A 22,273-nucleotide genomic window follows, 5' to 3' on the forward strand; every position below is an offset into this window, starting at 1 on the left:
AAGAGCATTAAGTATTAAGGAAATCTGAGGAAAGTATGGACTTTAGTTAATAATGATGTATAATAATGAACAATTGATTCATTAATTGTGACAAATGTACCATATTAATGTAAGATGTTAATAATAGGAAATTGAGTGTGGGTCATATGGGAATTCTGTACTGTCTTTGCCACTTTTCTGTAACTCTGTAACTATTCTAAAATTAAAAGCTTATTTCAAAAATGTGGCCAATGATTTTGACAATTTGAAAGTCATTGATGATCCTGGGGAATCCTCTGGCAAGGTAAGAAAGAATTCAGTTTGTTTTTAGTTGAGAGTGGCCAGGACATAAATATGTGATATTATGTTTGTAGAATATTCTTTCAAGAAACTTGGCTAGGAAGAGAAAGATAAAAAGAGATTGGGCATTAGTTGGGGAGTATTATAGGGTAAAATAACTTTTTAAAATATATAAAGCTGGGGTATACTTAAAAATGTTTATGTTCTTAAAGAAAAGAGTGACACATTGACGATACAAAAGAAAGAACATTTAATTGATGAAGCAAAGCCTGTGAGTAGGCAATAATTTATTCTATTCAACTAAAAATGGAGAAATTTTTAGGAAGAACATGTTGTTTATGAATCAGGTATGAATATTTATACTTACCTTATTTATGTAACTAGAGGCCCGATGCACGTAATTCATGCAAGGGGCTTGGCCCTCACAGCTGCAGTGGCTTGCCTCGGCCCTCACAGCCCCAGCGGACGTCCGGAAGGTCGTTCAACTGTCCGGTCTAATTAGCCTATTACGCTTTTATTATTATAGAAGATATTTTGGGTCACCCTGTTAAAGAAGTAATCTTCAAAATGTCTTCATAGAGAATTTGGGCTCAAAGAATTTTGTTTTATTGCCTAAGCATCATAGTTTTATTGGCTATGTTCATAAAGCAGTAAAAAGTGTATTGTACATCTCTGTATTGCTGCAACCTCACTGTGGCACAGCATATTTTATAATAAAGAATCTGTCACAACAAGGGTCCAAAAGTAAGTACCAGGAAAAATATATTGTAAAAATTGTTTGCCCATGAGATGGCTGGTTCCAGCGTAGAATTTTAGAGTAACCGCACAGGGAGTCACCAGATCCCAGGGGTAAGCAGGCAATTCCTAACACATTTAATAACTGGGGAGGCTCCTTTCCTACCCTGTGGGTAGATTATTGTTGCTTTATGGTGTAGCCTTTGAAGATTAATCTTGAAACCTATCTAGCTACACCCATAGGTGTGGTTGTGACTCACCCTCTGAGATCAGACAAAATAAAACATTCTACCTTAAGCATTTGTCACCCTTGAACTTTCTAATTTATTGTCAATGTTATGCATAAGTAAAGGTTTGGTTTTTGTTTGTTTATTTTGGAGCAGGGTGACCAGGAACCAAATCTACAGACTAGTCGACTGATGTTAAGTTCATAGAGCTAGGTGAACGATGCAGGCAACCTGGCCTTGCGGAGTGAGTCCTAAGTCAACCCCCGCCCGTCCCGGTGGTCTGGTTCAGTGACTAGAGCATTGGCACTGAGAAATGAGTCTGCCCTCGTTCTGCCTGGTCTTTGCCAGCCGTGTGGCCATGGGCCGATCACCCATCTATCTAAATGTGTAGGCTGGTCTAGGTGATGCCTCAGGTCACTGCCAACTAAAAGATTCTGTCACTTATGTGTTACTAAGTGTGTGTGATACATACTACGTGTCAGTTACACAGAATCCTCAGGATCGTTTGTTCTTGGAAATCTAGATCACTTGAAATTATGGCTATTGACAGATATTTCAATGAAGGATCAGATCACTTTTCCTCCCTGATGCTCAGCAGGTTACATAGGAAAACAAAGATACAACTTAACTGTATAACTGTATATACTTTGTTTAGTAGTTCTTTTAAAAATACAAATGAAGCATGTGTTCAGTAGCATTCATTTAGCAGAGTATCATTTTCCAGTGGGAGTGATTATCATATTCAAACAAAAGAGTGAACATTTTGACATTCTGATTATTTCAAACACAGTCTATGGAGTTATTTTATTTTTTTCAGAAGGACTTTCAAGAATTAGATTTCCTGCTCTGCGTACTTACGCTATTCCAGATGTGGACAACATCTGGGCATTCTATCATGAGCTGATTTTCTGAATGAAGTAACTTAATTATTGATTGACAAGCTAACATGATTTAAGACACAGGCACACTGTGTTCAATCGCAGTGTCAAAGCCGTAAATACAAGCACATGCAAGCAAGTGGGGCCCTGATATACTAACTCACTCACGTTGCATTTTGAAACCCTAATGCTAAGCTTACATTTCAGGCTGAAGTTTAAACCCGCTGGAGAAGGAAATGAAGAAGTGCAGTTGCGTGATTTCTGTTTTACACATCATTACATGACGTAGCAGCAGTGTGGTTGGAGTGCCTAGTGTAAATAAAGGCCTCTCCTCGCATTGCAAATCACAAGTGGCGTTATTATTCCATGTGGGTTGCACATTGGTTTGTGTGAGCCTGTATGCATATATATACATATATATCCTCATCATTTGCATGCGTTCACATGTGACATGATAGCTAAGTTTAAAAAAAAAAAAGTTAAGGAACAAAATGTGGTATATTTTACCTTATTTGCAGCCAAAAACATAAGTATTCTTTTCAAAACATGTAATCTTTTTTGAAAGTACAAGCAAAAATAATAAATGAGAGTGATCAGAATACAAAGACATTCATATTTTAAAAAAAATTTTTTCCCGAAAAGGTTAAATATCTCCTCCCGGTATTACATACTCAAGAACAATGAGCTGTTTCAGTGCTCTCACGCTAACCTGCTTTTCCAACTGTTGGCAGCCTCCCGGCAGGGCAGGGTAGCATTTTCTCTCTGGTGGCTTGCATATGGTCCATTGGCCACGAGTTTATGGTAGATAGAAAGTGTGTTTTCCCTTTATTAACACTGCAGTATTGGTGACATGTGGCATGTGTACTTTCCAGCGAATGAGCTTGACCTTTAACTCTAAAGAGTCCCTCGAGCAAGAGCAAGCTATGTTTAGTGAAATGATTACTTAGAAGAAACAGATTGCAACTTAATTCCTCTGATATCATTCAAGAAAGGCAGTAAAGTTTTTACCATTCAAAATTGCCCAAAAATTGGAGCAGCAAAAATAGAAAATTGGGCAAAACAGTACAGTGGGATTACTGGGTTAAATAATATGAACTTCTTAAAGCTAGTTGTGGTATATATTGGCAAATCATTTTCTAATTTGTACTTTCAGCCCTGTATGTGTCCTGGCTTTATTGGATCCTTTCCAGTGTTACCAGCTAATATTTAGTTGAACATCCTTTGCAGGGTTATCATATCCAAGGTATTATGGATAGGTTTTCACTTGTATATAGTATTTAAATCCTCTGGGAAATAAATATTATCAACACTTGTTTAGAGATTGAGGAAACTGATATTCAGGAAATGTCATTTGCCCAAGATCACATACTGAAATGTTATCTCTGTTCTCTTCACTCAGGACCTGTGCTTTTTCATCCTAACAACTTTCCAGGGATCAGACATTTGCCTAACAGTTTACTCTGCCTTTACCTAAATCACGTAGTATGGCATATTTTAACCTGAAATCGCTTGTTGCTAGAAATTAACATAACACAGAGAACACTGTGATAAACAAAATTTCACAAATTTCCTTTTTCTTTTCTTCTCCAAAATTTAAATTTCCTGTCCTGGACTGATGAGCCTTTTTAAGTCCTGGGTCAATGGTGGAGTGTGGACGAAAAACTGAACTTGGCCATGGAGTAATGGAAGTGAGGTTAAAAAATGGAATGCTTTGTGCCAAAGATAGATGCATTTTAGAAAATGCCATCTGGGCATTACGGAAGTATGATATTATTTAATTAGAACCAGATAAAATTAGGTAAGAAATGAATGCCAGCAATTATATGACTAGCTAATAAATATAATTTCACGGTATTCTATAGATATCCCAGAGTGTTAATTATAACAGGGGCAGTTAAATTCTTTAGAGCAGTTAAATTCTTTGGCTATGAAAGCGTAGCAGTTTTTAATAGGTGTATCACCTGGTAACCTTGAGCATTATTAAATATATGGAGACTGAAAGACATGTAGAAGGCAATGGAAAAGTCTGGCCAGACCGGGTAATTTGGTTTAGACCTATGGAGAAATCTATTAACCATTTCTTCTATAGACCAATTTGATTAGGAATTAGGACAAGCTGTTCTTTCATTACTTACCCAAACCATACTGCACTTTGTATCAATTATTTGGCTGTCTGCAGCACATAGATTAGAATAAAGGCCTTTCTTCGTGTTTGCAAATGTTGTGGATTGCTGATTAGTAATTAAAGTACTGAATGAAGAAAATTAGGCCAAAACTGAATGGGAATGAGAAAGTCTTAATTCTGTGATACAGATGTTAGACACAGATTGTCTTGAGCAGCCCATTCAACATAGCGACATTGTACACAACCATGGAGTGTTTGCCTCCCCTGGAAAACTCAGGCCGAATGCCTTGGAGATGGTTTCCGCTCCCATGCCTTGTGATGTAGCTGTATGGGTATTAATTTAGTGAAATATCCTGTCTGCCAGGTGTGGGAACTAGCTGATTTTATTGTAATACCAGATCATTACTTAATTCATATGCAACAGAGTGCAGCACATGGAAAGCATTATAAATCTATTTACAATGTGGCTGGTCTGATGATAACATTGTATTAAATTCCCAGGTGAGGCAATTTAAGCAATTGCTTTGCCATGTGCACTCCTTGGAAATTAAATTCTCATATACGCTTTGGTAATAACCCAACTTCATTGTTATGCTTATGCTAGTGGTGGGCCATAGAATCCTCCTTCTGGTTATGTATACCCTGTTTCACATGTAGAATCACACAGGAGGCGGAATCCCAGATCACAGTTCTTAATTAGTGTAAGCTAAGTTAATTTTCATTTTGTTTCTAGTTTAGCAGTGCCTGTCTAGAATATATTCAGTTCAGTTGGGAAATGTTAAGGCTTGGGTCAAGTAGATAGTTATAAGCCAAATGGCCAGATAGAACTGAGCGAGGCTATCTGCTTGAACTTGGCTTTAAGGAAATCAGCCACTCAGTATGCAAAAGTTCTGTTCATATACCAAGTGAAAACTGCTTGGAATCTGAAATTCTCACTTTCATAGCCAAAGACTCACTTTTGTCATCAGTTTAAAATACCCATTGAAACTTAGTGCATCTAACTTCTTAGGGATAACAATCAGTTGTTAACTTGTCGTATTTTTTTTTTTTTTGTAGTTCATCTATGGTCTGTAGATTTTTCCATCCAATTGTGTCTAGTTCACCTAAGTGTATAAGTTACACAAACACAACTAAAAGTGAGGAATGCTCTTGTATTTAATTGTGTGAGTGTGTGTGGGGGGGGTATGGTTGGCAAATATTGTCAGTTGCAGCTTTTCCACCCTTATGGTACAGACCCCCAAATTGCAGTAGATTACAAACTGCACAGAGCTTCTGTCTTCTCCAGAAGTCACACATAAAGCACCAGTAGTCAGTAGTAACTGACAACTAAGACTAAAAATGTTGACAATTTCTTGATTTGCCTGGTTAGCTTATGTATAGAAGTCATTAACTATTTATAAAATGCATTATGAATTGGGTTCCTTCAAACTGTAGCTGAGTGTGTGACATTTCCAGCTCAAATTCTCATGCTTGCATTTGGCTAAAGTACAGATTTTATACAGTTGATAATAAAGTAGAATTATTTCAGTTAGTTTATCAAGCTACAGGAGATGTTTCAGTTTCATTAACTTTGAATCTTCCAAATTAAAGTCTGACATGGTAGTTAGTAAGGTAGAATTCGGTTTTTAAAAGTTCCATAAAAGTGCAATAATTTATTGGGGGTTTTTTTTGAGGAAAAATATCCATAAAATAAGCAGTTTGTCACCCAGAGGAATTTACCTTTTTTTTTTTTTTTTTTTTTTGGTATTCATTTAGTTTAATGACGATCCTGCATGCTAAATTATGGTTGATTACAATCAGCTCACTTAAAACTTCAAAGCATAAAAAATTAGGAGAAAATACCAATGCCTGGCATTTAAATATAATTTTTTATCTTTATTGTTGAGAGTATTACAGATGTCTTTCCCTCTTCCCCTCATTGCCCTCCTCCACCTGGTTCCTGCCCCCAAAATTCTTAAACAGGGTCTCGATTTTTTTTTTTAAGTATAAAATGATACTCAAGTGTAAAGTGTTGCGTTTCCAGCATTGGTTGTATCATTTTCATGAGGAAATATTTCTGACATTTGAAATGAGTTATCTTTTCATTCTTTAGTAGAAGCCAGTCTTTTCAGGGAACATTTTGTAAACTCAGCATATCATTTGCTTAATTACATCCAGAAAGCTATCCAAATGACCAGTGTCTACTATCCCAGTGGTAAAGAGTGGCATTTATAGGGGGACCACCCTTCAACTGTAGATAAATCCTTCCTTCTCCCCTTGTTGCTGAGCATGTACACTCTGAATGGCTGATTTTCAAAAGCAATAGATTCTAACCAAAACAAGATGAGATATTTAGGGATGCATGCTTGTAATGTTCCACGTTTGAAGTATAGTAAATCAAAATAAGAATATAATGTAATTGAACAATCTATGCCAATTTGTTGGTATTTGGGTGAGAAAGGGGAAAAACAAAAACAATCTCCATGTGAAATTCTTGCATACTGGGGAACGTTTTAGTCCCCCATAGTGATGAAATGAATAATTAAAGAGGCAGCTCTGATACCACAGCCTGTTTAAAGGTTCTCATTTCCTTTAATGCTGTAAAATGCTTTGGCTTAGCTAGTTTGAAATGACCATAGTGGGGATCTCCATATGGGCAAAAGAAAGGTTCGGCTTGATCTAATTACTGTGGTAAGGCCATGAAGTATACTGTCCTTGTAACTTGCATTTTTCTGTACAATTCTGTATGAAGTTAATAGAAATAGCTAATTAATAGCAGCTCCAGTAAATACAGTAAGGGAAGCAGGGCCCATGAATATACTGTCTGTGGTGGTAAGAAGTCTGGCATGTTCACAAGTGAATGAGGGGGTCACTCCTGAATTGTTGAGATGTCTGATATAGATGCCATTACTGACCTCAGGCTAATGAGGTAACTTTTCTCCCTCGTCCTCTGCAACATTGTTGGTTGTAGTTCTCTACCTACAGACTTACTGCATTTGCCAAGGTATAAGTTAGACATTTGTAGCAGGGAAGGCAAGCTTGGGGTAGAGACTCAGGGCAGGGATGGGATGCTATCATCTACTTTGCATTGAAACATTTTGCATTTTCTTTGCATCTTTTACCTGAGTATATCCAGAGGGCAATAAACTGGTGAGGAAATTTTGTGTGATAGAATGAGCACCGAGCTGTAAGTCAGGACCCCAGGGTTCTAGTCTCAGTTTAACATAAGCTACCTTTAGAAAACCATGAGACTGGCTTCCTCCTCCACTTCCCCCAAATAATAAAGGAGTATCTCGATTTATTTATTTTTTATTTATACTCCATTCAGCCCTTCAACTGGGTTCTGCCAGAGAGTAAGCCCTAATGCCCTAAGGCTTCTGTTCTATGTAATAAATTAAATTCTCTTTTACGTATCATTCTTGGGGGAATTCAGAAAAATAGTTACTGAAATAATTTTCTGTGTTTTATGGTTGAGATAACAGCCACAATTGAGAAAGGCTGCAACTTTAAAATGATTTAAAGTCTACTGGATTTTCTTGTCAAAAATCCTTTTAAATTCTACTATGAGTTTATGTTTAAGGTATTATGATCTCCACGTGGCAAAGCAGGGTTACTCACTAGTTTAGAAGTCTAATTAAAAATCTTGTGGCCTTCTGCTCATGGACTATGGATAGTCCTTTCAAACTGCAGTAACTTTTTGGATCACAATTGGACAGGTGAGAAATTTTAAGTTCTCCACTGTAGACCCGAAGTGAGAAAAAGATTGCCATTTTCCAATCAACGGTGTTTGCTCAGTTAGTTCAGACGCAGAAAAGGCAGCAAAGTCGCCTGTAAATCTGCATCTGGGTCTGAAGTAGCGATGCGCAGCAGCATCTAAGCACTGCACTCCAGCTGCCCAACTAATCTTCCGAGCCTTTTAGCTTTTCCAAATGTGTGTAATTTAGATAATTCACGAGTTGCTTGCGGACATGTCCCTCTGACTTTACAAGTAAAGGTAGACTTCTTGTAAAACAGAATTTCAGTGTGTGAAACCTTGACTCATGGACCACTTGTCTTTATTTACTGGGACTGTGAAAAGTTGACTCACAGCCTACTTGCTTTTATTTACAAGGATTGGGAGATTTAATTCGTTTTACCACACACACACACACACACACACACACACACACGCACTGCCATAATTTTCCTTAGTTATTTATAGAGGACTTAGAGACATTTCAATTATTGTCCCAAAATGGGTTGGACTGTTAAATTTCATCTCTTTTTGGTTAGTAACATCACAATAATGAAATATAGATGTACAATTTTCCAAGCATTCCAGTGTATGTATGCAGATACAATATTATCCTAGAATTAGAGATTTTAAAAGACTTGTAATTGTAAAATCCATTTTCTGCCACACTATTAAAGAACCCCATATACTCTCGTGGTTTTAATTGCAATCTATGTAGCTGTATTTCCTTCAGCGTATTGTTCTTATTTGAATGACTATGTGTGGAATAACATACCAGTTCCGATCCATTTTGATTATTAATGGAGTACTTACACAGTGCAGTTTTCTTTCATTATTGGCATTTGAAAACCTTCTAATTTACATTAAACTTCTCAAGTTCAAGAACTTTACACAACTTTGGTTTGCAGGTTTTAGCAAATAGGTTTCCATTAGGGGGCTCTCGAGGTTTGAGATGATCAGCCTTGATACCAATAATGCTTCGAAGCCTTTACTTTCTAACGTTCCTCTCGCTCTCTCCCTTTTTGTTTTGTTTTACAGAAAAGGTCACGGATCGCCTACAGTGACGAAGTGCGCAATGAGCTCCTAGGGGATGACGGGAATTCCTCGGAGAGCCAGGTAGAATGCTAATCAGGAAGGCCCGGTGGGTGGCTGGAGGGTGAAGGAGGTCACTGGCACACTGGGCTCTCAAGCTGCTCCTTAACAGCATTAGCGGCAACTCATGTGGAAGTGATACTGTTTAATGCAAAGCTGGAGTCTTAATCAACTTCAAAATGTTTCTTGGAGATCTTACATTTAACCCTTTACCTTGGGATCACTGTCTGCTATCTTTTAAAAAAATCTTTTCTTCTCCTTTCTTTATTATTTAGTACTTAAGGAATAACTTGAAACACACTGTTTGCAGACAAAGCCAAGGTCTTCACCTCAAACACATGTAAAAGGAATAAAAAAGTACACAATGCAGCTTTGATAATAATGCAGTATAATTAAATCAACACTTGCAGCAAAACAAATGAAAGTAAGCTTTCAAAATTCAACAGGGCAGCCCAGGCTCCCATTGTGTCGCTTCTTAAAAATACATTCAGTAAAATGCAAATTGCAAGTACCAGTGTGAAACTTGGGTAGGCATACAGAGGTAGTGGCCTCTGTGAAATTATAAAAGTAATAGTAATAATAATGGGAAAAGTCGTTTTGCAATTTAAGATCTGCACAAGCAAAAAGTAAGGTACAATTTCTTCTTAAAAGGTCCTGTAACTTGGCTGTCAATTCTCATAGGGTTACACAGTGGTGTCCTGAGTCCAATTAATGTCCCACTTCTTTCTCTGAATTAATACTGCAGATTTCATTAATTCACATAGATAACGTATGACTTTTAAAAAGTGTTTCAAGAACCTCAGTGCTGAGATTGATTTTTTAAATGTCTCAAACAAACCTAGTGACTGATTCTCTTTGATACTTTTAAAGAAAATAAATGATAGGGAACTTCAGAAGCAAGAACTGAACATGTTTATTAATGTTACTTTGGCAAGTGTTATAAAGGTCTCTGCTCTGCCTAAATAAAAATGAACATAAATCATTCATTGAGTAAACCAAAATTTTAATAAGACTGTAAAAACATAAATAATTTATTCATACACATTGTAAAAATTGCATAATTGTATTTAGCATTTCACATAAATTATAGCTCTACATATGCGGAAACTATGCTACTATTTACTGTAATGTTAATACTATAAACAGGGGTGTTGTTTATGTGATTAAAGCCCCCATCCATCCCCCCCATCCATCCACCCCAAAAAAGGAAGAAGGATCACTGAGCTGATGGTTTGTTTCTGAAAAGATCTCACTCCCTCCCCTATTTGGATGTTACCAGCTTGAGTTCAGACATGTAAACATTTTAAGATTTGGGGATTTCAGCTTTCCTGATTGAAATGTAAGAATAACTACTAGTAAGGGGGGAAATTATATAGAGCACATCAAACAGAAAAGGGTGATGTGATAAAGGGGTTTTGCTCATAATAGATTAAATAATGTAAGAATGAGAAAGAAATATTTTCTTCCTATTTTAAGTGAGATTTAGGTTGCTCATACCTCTTGATTTGAGTGAATCATAATTTTATTTCCTATCTTTACTGCAGAGAAAGCATTATCTTTTTTTTTTTTTTTACAAAAAAAGTGAATGCGTAGTTCTCATGTCAGTTCTTTAAAAAGCTATAGATCTTTCTCTCATTTGAAACTACTGCCTAGTAGAGAGGAAATGGAAAGGAAGGGGGTACCCTGTCTAACTCAGACTCCTTTATTGTAATGGATGTTGTAGTGTATGACAGGGATCCCTCTCTCTTTTTTTAAAGGCATGTTCACTTCTCTTAATGGACATTTTATGTGCCTAAAACATTTGTCTTACGTGCATATGGGTATGATTTTTTATGCCTAAAGAAAAATATTCCACAAAAATAGATTGAGTTCATATTTTCTGAATTTTGCAAATTATATTCCTGTCACTTTAAAATGATTACACAGAGATTTCCCATGGACTTGTATAAATCAAACTTACACATTCTGAAAGTGCTCGGAGAACCTGAAGTTTAGTCACAAGGACCTGTCACTTCCATAAATAGAGGATGATAAATGATAGTCATGGATATGTAATGGTTAGATTATTACTTATGTGAACTTTTCCGTTTAAAATCTGAATTAGGTTTGAAAGTTCAAAGAAACCACACGTAACTTTTTGGATATTTAGTTACCAGGTATAGAAAAATTTCCATATCATACTGAAGAAATTAAATTTTGTTTTAGGTGGTTTTTTTTAAATCATAATATAGGAATTAAAATCCCTCCAACTAAAACACCCTTAACAGGAATGCTCACTTGAAAATAACTCTTTATTCTGCATCAGTATTCATTCAGACTGTGGAATTAAAACAGAAGCCTTTTCTTTACAGGAAGAAAGGATTTTAAGTTGGCTCTTCATGTTAGTTTTTGTAGCGGAGTGGCAGAGAAGGTAGGCTTTTCTGGGCTTATCTGTAACTTATATAAGAAAATATTTTCTGCCCATAAGTAAGTTTATATTCCAGTTAATTTTTGAAACATTGATTTTTCAGAACTTATTGGCTTATCATAAACTTTTAATGTACAGAGAAAACTTGCAGGTAAACAAAATGAGACAAAAATAGCAATATTTGTTTCATTGAAATTGGGATATATCTCAATTTTTTAATTATAGATGAGAAATAATAAAGAATTCATAGCAATGGTTAAAATAGGTAAAATAAACTAAGTACTGACTGTTTAGTTACTTTTTATGCAGTAAACATATCATCCCTATTGTGGCTTTTGGTGGTGATTTACAAAAATGTGAATGCCATAGCTATTATTTCTCATTCTGGCCATTTATAATGGTTGTGAATTTTTTTCCCTAGGCATTTAAAACCTGGCTGTTTATACACATAAATATAGTCTTCCAATTAACTATAGAGTATATTAATTTCCATATATATATATATATATATATATATATATATATATATATATCAACATTTCCACCATGATTGGAAATGCCCCGCATACAGTACACAACTTCATTTAATTCCAAATTAATTGCTTTGTATAAATTTATTTCTGATTCTATCCATTTCATACATATCCAAATATAGTTCATCCCAGATTTACAAAGATGGGACAAAATTACCTACTTTGCACATTTGAGTACTATTGTTGGGTCATCAGCTTTCCAACGATTGCTGTCTTAGGCATTATCATTCTCTTCTTTTAAAATGTCATGTTTCCCATAGAGCAACGTTTTAGAACTTGAGAGAATTGAGTTTTTAAAATATAACAATGGAAACCTTAATAGTTGTTATCTTGATTTAGTTTCATAAAGACCATTCTCAGAAAAGGAAAAAACACACAGAAACAAAAACCATCTTATACAATTAAACCCTCTTCATAGTAAAGTGTCATAATGGAGCATATAAAATGTTCCAAGCAATACTTTGAACCCTAATAGTCTCTCAGTTTCCTTATGCAAAATTATATCGATCAATGAATAAGCCTGAGTAAATGAAATGTGAGTAAATCCTAAATCGAAGGTTCAAAGCAAGATCTATAAAGAGCAGGATATTTGCAAACGTGCCAAAAGTTGGGTGGTAAAGCAATAGTTAGCAGATAGGATTGCTTAATTTTTTAATACGAGGTTCTCGTAAGTTCCGATTTGAGCTTGCTGTGCATAAAGTGTGTCAAACTCCAGCCCCAGAGCAGGGGGTGAAGTCGGTCAATTTAATTCCCCGAGATCTAAGGGAGGTTGGTATCATTTCATATAGCCCTGGCAGAGCAGATCATTACCAGGCACAAATCTGTTCGTTACGTGCTGAGGGTTTATAGCCAAATAAATAGACTGTCATCATAAGTTCAGAAAATTGTGTGTTCGACCCACGATAATGTGTAAAGGGCGTTTAATAGAGTTCAGCATTTATTCGTTATCTGTATGCGGACAGAGACGCCAGTCGCGTTATCAGCTTTAAAAAAAAAAAATTGGGGAGTTGCGGGGTCACGTGGCGCGGCGCCCACTCGGAGGCGCGCATGGGCCGCACATGCTCCGCAGCGCAGGTTTGATTTCAGTCGCAGGCAGCAGAAGGCTTACCCACAAGAGATTCCGCTGGTTCAAACCAGCGTAAACCAGATTTTGTTTTCAGCCCACAAAGGAACAGATTACCTCTTGTATCAAATTCTGCATTGAGGGAGGGAAAAAACACCTCTTTGTTTCAAAAAAAGATGTTGATTATCATAACTCAACGTGGTGGCATGGTCCACTTTCATGTGGCCTCTGATGGAGCTGGTAACTCAATAAAATAAGAAATCACTCCTTCCAGTCTAGTCTAAGCATTGTTAATTTTCAAATATAGCCCATCTTTTGTTTACTTGAATGAAAACTCTCAGCCCTTAAAAAAAAAGAGAGATAGAGATTAAAACCCCTCCCCTTACCTAGCTTAGCTACAAATCCGGCGCAGAGCCTGCACGCAGCCATGCAGCACAAACAAGATAGAACGGGTTTTTGTTTGGAACCTATTGAAACAACAAATGGGGAGCATTTGAAACACTCATTGATTATGGCAGGGTGGCATGCCCCAAATGGTCTCCATTGCTGAGGAGTAGTTTTAAACTTTGGCCCTTTAAGTATCATAGTCAAGTGATGAATGGTGCCCCCAGAAAGAAAAGATAGCTGTGCGATCAATTCCCAGATCGTCTCTTCCTGAGAATTAATGTTTGCCTTTTTCTCCCATGATGTTCGGAGAGCAAAGAGAAAGATTCCGATATATGATAGGCCAGGTATTTGAGTTTCAAATGTTACCTCTTCTGGGCAAGAATAGTAACTTTCCACATGAAATGATGAGGGCCTTTACTCATACCCACTGGATGTTTGCTGAAAGAGTGAGCAAGCTTATTAATTAAAAATAATGGCAACTTCTTGTATATTTTGAAAAGATGACATTAAAAGTTTCATTTTCACTAAATGCATTGTGAGACATTATGTAATAAATTCTGTACCCATTTTATAAGAGTTTCATAACAATTCTGAAAACTCATTCTTTTGTCCTTGAAATACTTTTCATATAACAAATGAAATATCAGCATAGGCTGGAATGTATGCTGCCTTCTTTGAATTGGAGACAAAAACAGCATTAAGCATTGAGAAATCCGGACTATAGTAAACATGATACCTTTAGAGACACTTATAGTGAGCAATTCATAGCACGTTTCTCCCAAAGCAATAGTTTAATTTATTGGCCTGCATATGTCAAGTGTTATAACAGATGTTACAGATATTTGGATGTTTAAAAATTATCAGTTGTGGATCTGAATTGCTGAGGATGCACATTTCAGACTTAGAATGTGGTTAATAGTCTCTTACAACACAGGTTTCAGTTTCTGTTCATTGCAGAAGCTATGGCATTCATCTCAACCATACAATGACATTTGTGTTGTATAATACTGTCAAACGTACACACCTACACACACAAAGAATGAGTCAGACATATGGTATATTCATTTCCTAGTATCTAAAAAGTTAAGCAACTTATTTTATTGTTATATTTAAGGCAAATGGAAAAATGTTCTACAAAGGAGAATTAAAATGTTCTAGGACAATTGACTAACAAGTAGAGAGTGGTTTGGGGTCTGTCTTTAGTGAAAACAGAGTGCAGTACAAATGAAGTCAGAGAGCTCATTGATTTGAGATGCCCCAGTTTACAAAATGAAAAAGATTGAAAAATAAACATCAAAAAAAATTTGGAACAGTATGTGACTTCAGGAGCCTCTGAAGCAAAACAAACACCTAGAAATTAGCTCTAACCTACACAATATTTTTAAGGATAGTGAAATATTTTCTGATACCATATCCTAAATATTATCTATCCTAGCATGCTTTATTCTCAGTTAAAATAATGTTATCTTCTAATGCAATATTTTTACTAGGGTAGGTACAGGTATGATATTAACTAACATGATAGTTTGTTTTAAATACTTATTGGGACAAAAGCATTAACTATTAATCATTTTCATTTGTGGGTAAAATCGGAAATCAGTTGTCAAGATTCAAAATCGAGAAACATCCTGAAAACTTGTATATACAAAACCTTTTCAGTGGTACATTCTTAGAAGAGAGGAACAGTAAACTTGTTTTCTTTCTTTATAATATAGACTTCTATGAAGTCGTTCCCCTTTATTTCATGATGGTGTCTTAGATGTACTTTAAAAGAGAATTTCACACTATTCTCTTTGTTGAATGTGACAGTGTGAGAAAGTGATCTTTATTCGTTCAAAAAACTCTGCATGTAGTCTATGTTTAGGTTCTTTTAATGTGTTTGTCTGTGATTTTTAAATGCTAAACATGTAAACAGATAAATTGTCAATGTTAATTCTGTATCCTGTCACACAACTGATCTTTCTTTCCTGCCATTTCTTTCCTTTTTATCTTTTTTTTTGTGCATTCATGTTGCAGTTGATAAAATTACGTGAAGAGGTGAGTACTTCTTAGCTTGCCTTTTTTTTTTTTAATTCTGCTTTTCCTTATAAAATTGAGTTTCTAAATCTGGAGTAAGATCTTTGGGTTCATTTTTCCGGGAAAATATGCACATAGCAAAAGTATTGATTATATTCCTAGACATATTCTCTGCTGATTATCTTTCAAAAACACATCTATCCAAATTATGCTTGTCTCAGTGATCATTGTTGTTTGTTAGCATCAGGGGGAAATTCATATTTTAAAAGGCAAAAATGGAGGAAAAACAAAGGAATATCTTAAAGCTTATACTCAAGTATAGTTTTAATGTAGACCAACTTCAGATTTGTTTTATTTGTATTGGTTTCATAAAGAAATCAATAGGATTCATTCTTTTTTTCTGACAATCTGATTTACTGTACTGAAAACTATTTTTAAATAAACTTCTTTGCTTCACCCAAAATTCAACCTAAGATACCATGAATCTATTATCCTTTTGGGGAAACACACATATGTTATAAATGCACTACTAGTCTGTGTACACAGATACCTAAAATAGCCAAAGCTCTCGTCATTGTGAAACACATTCCTTTCTGCAGGAAATAGCACCCAAGTGAGTTCTCACTTTCCTGAGTTTGCTGGCCTGTTTCATAGTGCAGCCTCAGACTTTTGTGTGGCCCAGCACATAGTTACAGCAATGCTTATAATTTTATCCCCATATCAATGAGGAATGCTGAATGATTCTGTATTTCTTTTTAATTAGACCAAACTCAGCAACTATGCTTTCAGAGATAGAGTAGTCTTATTCTTTATTGAGGGAGGTTGAGGTTGCTACTTTTCTATTAGAGCATAAAATAATGGCCCATATTGCAGTTTAAAAATTGTCCTGTTGCTGATGATCATAAGAGTACTGTGAATTATTTCTGAGTTCAGATGGTCTGCATTGACTCAGAGTTTCCTACAAGTTTTTTATGGCTATGCCCTCGTTCTCAAGGTGATGCGAATGCTAGTGTAGAGGCTTGTAGATAGTGGTTTTCAACAATTCTTGTGGTTGAAGATACATGAGTGATGTCTTCTCTTAGTAAAAGTAATAATGATATATAAAATGAAGGGTGAAAATACACAAAACCCGTACCCTCTAACCTTTTTGCATTTTTTAAAATCTTTCCTACATTGAAGCAGAGATGTGTATACACTAAATAAATATAATCAATTGCAGTTCTGACATATAGATTTTTCCTTGAGGGAGTGATGCATCCATGTTATTTCTTTTGCAAGACAGAATATCTACTTGTGTATATTTGCATATGTCCATGCTTAGGTGAAGAATCTGAATTCTCAAATGTTATTGGAACTAACAATCGACTTGAAAAGCTCTGTGTAAGGAAATTTACTACATGAAGCCCTGGCTCCTAAATTTAGCAATGAATATAATTAATAAAAGTATGTGCCTTATCACAATCGGCATTTTTGACAGAACGCTCTTTTTGTTGTTGTTGGTAAGCTGAATTGTGTGGACTTAGCAATCTTAATTCTAAAAGATGCTAACATCACCTCTGCATTTCTTTGAACATTTTGTGGTGCCTATCACAACAGTTACATCCGTTTTGCACGTTGCCAAAACGGTAACCTGCAGTGCAGTTGTACCTGGAAGAATGATATCACTCAACTAATGGAATAATATACTCTGAAATGGTCTTTTCACAATCTTTGAAATGGATGCAGCGTTGATATTTTGTAGAGCAGGTCACAGTGATGACAGTGCATTGGTACATGGTTTCCTCAGAAGGAATTGTTTCTCAACCAGGATTCTAATAGGGATCAAACTGAATGTACCCCACGCTTCTTCCTGGCACCTATCCTAAGAAAACGGGCACTCGTCTCCTCTGAAATAGGATGTTTTGTTGTGTTTGGAAGCAAAGTATGCCCCATCCCTTCCCCGTGATGATGCTCTTTCCGGCTCAGTTGTGAAAGCAGGGCGCACTCGGAGGCAGGCTGGGTGTGCACGGCAGCTGAGCTGGCTTTGGCTGTGCCTGGCGCTCCGCTTCAATCCTGCATCCCCAGCTCTCACATTGCACAGCTCCTCACACAAGTCGGGCTCTGAAGCTGCTGCACTGCATTGCTTACCTGCTTTGAAAGGGCTGAGGAGAGGGTGAGAGAATGAGTTTGGGATGGAATGTGGGGGCAAGTTGAAAGCCTCAGCTGCGACTGTAGTGTACGTCCTTTTATTTTCAGAGACCGGGGCAAAGCACAACTAAGGGAACAATGTAAATAGCACAGCTGTTACAAGGACTTGTTTTTAGCTTGACTTAAGTGAAGAGGTTCCAAAATACAAAGTGAGGTCCTGGGGAAAGGCTGCTGGGAACTGGATAGTCCTCCTGTGTGCACATTTACTCCGATAGAACCGCACCGGCCCGAAGAGGAGCTATTTCTGTTATTGAGGGATATTCTTTTTTAAAAAACAGAAGTTCTTTTAGAAATTTACTTCCCATCATAGCCATACTCAGAATAACCTGATTTGGTCCCATTTCATGGGATCCCAAAAATCATCCCACATTTAAATGCTTTGTTTCCTACATTATATATAATCATCTAATGAGACTGTCGAATCCCAGTATTGATCTTGGACTTTTTAAAAATCTACAGTAGCTAAATGTTTTGTTTCACTTTAGGGATTTCATCCAATCTGTAAATGAACTAAAAATCTTTGTTTTGTTACTCTGGATTAAAATTCAGATTACTCTTGATTTCACAAATTTGATCTCTTTTTAGAGAATCACCAGTTTGAAATGAAGTCCTTTGTTAAGGTAGAAAACAATATTCAGAGAAGGGAGGAGTAATGCTATTCCCCCACAACCTGGATGTAGTGAGAATCAAGACAAAGCTATTTCGATAACATGAGTAAAATGTTTAATTTTCTTTAAAAATGGTCATTAATGCCAAACACACAGCCCCCTTGCTTTTCTTTTTCTCAATTACAGCCTTTAGTGATTTTGCATTTCCAGGATATAAGCTTTCCTTCCTTCCTCCCTTTTATTTATTTAGTTTAGCTTTTTTCTTTTCCAGAGGGGAAGTTTTCTCTTAATTTCTCCACCGTATATGAGATGACTTTATTAATTATTATAGGCTGTTGTTGCAGCTTTCCTGACCTTCACATCAGGTCCTATCTCTCTGTTCTAAATGCATTGTTTTAATGATTCTTACCACCACCACCACCCCACCACCCCCGCCCAGCCCTTCCCCCAAAAAAATTTCAAGGAAAGCTTTGATGTGGCTTTAGCTGCCTCCAACGTCTGGCCGCATCTCAGATGTGTCACCTATGCCGGGAGGGAATAAGGAAATCACGTTTTGAATGGTAATGATAACATACTAATCACTTCCTTTCTTTGAAGATGGAAGCGAGATAGTCTGTCAGCATCCCTGGCTGCTAGAGCTTGGAGGCACTGGTCTAGGTGTATTAGCTTAAGTGTGCATGTCAATACAGCTTGCATCTCCAAGATCCATGGGGGCTCATTAGAGCAAGGTAGATCGTTTCACTCGACAGCCACTCAGATAATACGCATGGCACCTCCTTTTTTATTATTATTAGGAAGCTTTTCTTCTATTTTAAGTGACATCTGTCAACAACACAAAAGTTGTAGGAGTTGTGCTTGCAATATTTCTCTTTTGACCAAATACCAAAACTGATTTGAGGGGTTAAGCTACTAATTGATACCAATACATGTATGCATATACACACACACAAATAAACACACACATATTTATATATTTCTAAGTATCAGACATACACATATCTACACACACAAACACATTTCACATATGCATTCACGTATTCTTACCCATTCGCAGTCATGATAACTTTACCAATCTGTTTGTCAACCTGAATAGATCTGGTGTAGAATCGTGGTTTTTCAAAGAGCCCAACCTCATTGTAGAAAAGAAAGTTCAGAAGCTGAGAATCTGGGGAAGATCCTCTAGTTGCCCAATTAAATATAATATAAAGGAGCACATGTAATTATTATATTAGTTCATCGTCTAAAACACTGTGTCAAAAGCTTACCTTCAATCTAGTGTATAAATTCACAATTTTGTGCGTCTGTGTGCATGGAGGAATATGTACCTCTTGTTTCTTGGTGGCTGTCTTAACTAGAACTGCTGTTTAGTATTCTGTTTTAGTAGCATATGTTGTCCTCTATGGCATGTTGACACACATCCAAAATAGAGGGACATTCTCTCAAAAATAAAGTTCCTGCTTTAAAATGACTATCTGCAGAAATCAAAGGAACAAATGAGTGTTTTAAATGATTGTATTTTATACAAAATAAATGTAAAATAAGGGTCATGGATCTATGTAAATATCTCATATATCTACCTCTGCTGAAAAAGGAGAGAACCAGTTAGCCCTGGTCTTAATACATTTTTCATTGTTTTGGAGTAAGATTTATTATAGCTACACACAGCACGAGTCTGCCTTTTAAAACAAAAAACATGGATGGTCCATACACGATTGATTGATTGGAAATCTGTCCATTGTCATGGTTCTTATAATGGAAGATTTGCTAAAAATTATCTCTAGGGGGTTTTGAGTGCCCCCCTCCCTCCAAAATGTTAGGGCATACAAAAGCATCTTTTTTTTTTTAAGGCAAAAAATAACATTGTAGACAGCCATCTGATTTTTCCCCTTTTTCTTTTTCAGAGGGCACATCTGCTCGATAACACAGAGAGGCTGGAAAGGTCATCTCGGAGACTAGAGGCTGGGTACCAAATAGCAGTGGAAACCGGTAAGAATTCTGAGAGTGAGCAAATTGTCTTGCTTATGCACAGCAGTCTTCACAACACATGACATTTCAGGGTAACTTCAAAGGAGCAGCGGAGACAGCAGCCCGAGATGTGGTTTACATATTGGGGAGACAATTGGGAGCTTATTTGTGCTTATCTTTTTTCAAGTTAAAAGGCATGACATCTACTGAAAACAGTTCCTGAGGTTTAAAAGTCTATATCTGAAAAGAGATGGAATACTTTGTCTAAATTCTACATTTGTCTTAATATGCAGTTACATGTTGTCAGTTTACCCACCCGCGATGATTGCTAGCACACGGTGCGGTCTCCAGTTGTTTGCTCCGTTACGTGTATTTCTCACATGTAAAAATTAACATTTTAATCAGTCTAAATGCTGTGACCTAGGGGCGAAGAAGTAACCATCCCTCCTTTACCTTGCTTATTTATCGTGGTGTCGGAAGTGATTTCTAATAATCACCCTGTATTGTTTTTTTGTGGGTTTTTTAAAAAAATCTTGGACAAAGCCTATAATCAGATATCAAGAAAAAAAAAGTCACAGCAGCAGTGCTAATGTACATGATAATACTTTTGGTTTGGATTAACACTAGTTATTCTTTTCAGAAAGCACAGCCCTAATTTAACTTCTAAGACTCGTCTACTTAAAATAGGCAAGCTTTTTCATTATAAATGTTTCATGCAATGACTGTTTGTTTTTACAGAGTAAATCAATATTCATTAACCCCTTCATGGTCATCAGCTTCTTATTACTGAGCTTTCTTTTTTTTGTTTTGTTTTGCAAAGTATAGTGAATGTACCATCTGTTTAACAAATTTTAGATAGTCCTTGCCCAGTATGTACATCACAAAAATATACAGTTAACATTGCCATCATTTTTTAAAATTTACTTCACAAAAAAATGTTTATTTTGGTAGAGCAGGTACAATAAAAATGATTCCAAATAATTTCTTTTGTGAATGGCCAGTGTTTCTCGTTGCCCTGGGTTCATGGCCATTCTGTATTGGCTGGCTTATGGGAGTAATTCTAAGAAACTGAGTAGGAAGAACACAGATGGTGTTGGTGTTATAGTCATGGTGAGAAATCTAAAGAAAAACCATACACCCTCCAGATTTTTTAGTAGTAGAAGCAGCCCTTCTTTCTGAGATAATTGATAGATTGCCTTTCAGTCCTGACTGGAATAAAAGCCAGCTTTTGTTTGTTTTGTCCTTGGGCTTACCTTTAGAAGTTACTGTCCTTGTGAAGAATGTGAATAAAGTCAAGAGCCCTGAGCATGAGGTCAAAGGATCAGGCTCAGGTTCTAGCTCTTTTTGTGTGACCTTGAGCCAATCATACAACCTCTCTGAGTCTCAGTGACTTTTGCAATAAAATGGAAATAATATTGCCTGTCGCAGCATATTCCTAAGAAATGATAGCATATATGAAAATGGTTTATATACTATAAAACACTATACAAACATAAATATTATTATTATGTTGGTCATTTGATGATATATAAGCATTTATCTTTCTCTGTCTCCTAGAAAAAACAATTTGTTGTGATGAAAAATTTGTATAGATTAAAGGAATTTTTAAAAGTGTTACATCCTTGGGGAATGTAACACCATGCCTATAGAGCATGCTCATCATCAAGGAACCTTCTTTAATGAAACAATCCGTTGGAGAGCCTCTTCCCACCTGGGACTCAGCTGGGTTGGGGATATTCTTACTGTGACACTGATCACAGGGATTGGGCTGCCTTTTCCCTTTCACTACATCATCCATGTTGTTCCTCCTGAAGGAAGTCATCAAAGAAGTTCACAGATCCTAGAGGGCCATGTATTGATCAAGGTTATAAGATTGAGTGGGATTTGATAGTTATTCTTTCCGCGTGTGCTAAAATATAGCATCCACATCAAACTATCGATACAGTCAACATGGAAAATGTCAATTGAAGAGTGGCCCAAAAACCAACCTCGGTCTTCTTGGACTTTTTAATGGTGGATTAACTACCATTAACTACTAATGGTAGATTAACTATAAAGC

The 22,273-nt window shown here is 36.4% G+C and overlaps 1 protein-coding gene across 3 annotated transcripts in view; it reads left to right on the top strand.

Moving 5' to 3' along the window:
• VTI1A (vesicle transport through interaction with t-SNAREs 1A) overlaps positions 1-22,273 on the top strand; it is a 326,845-nt gene that overhangs the window by 56,775 nt on the left and 247,797 nt on the right. For all 3 annotated transcript variants that reach the window (XR_013814740.1, XM_079793566.1, XM_079793565.1), the window contains exons 4-5: positions 8,995-9,072; positions 20,151-20,235. Coding sequence is in view for 2 of the 3 variants with exons in the window: in XM_079793566.1 (XP_079649692.1) it covers positions 8,995-9,072; positions 20,151-20,235 (163 nt within the window). In the remaining variant the exon portion in view is untranslated. The remainder of the gene's footprint in view (positions 1-8,994; positions 9,073-20,150; positions 20,236-22,273) is intronic.

The sequence above is a fragment of the Cnephaeus nilssonii genome (genome assembly GCF_951640355.1).
Source record: "Cnephaeus nilssonii genome assembly, chromosome: 16".
NCBI classification, from domain to species: Eukaryota; Metazoa; Chordata; class Mammalia; order Chiroptera; family Vespertilionidae; genus Cnephaeus; species Cnephaeus nilssonii.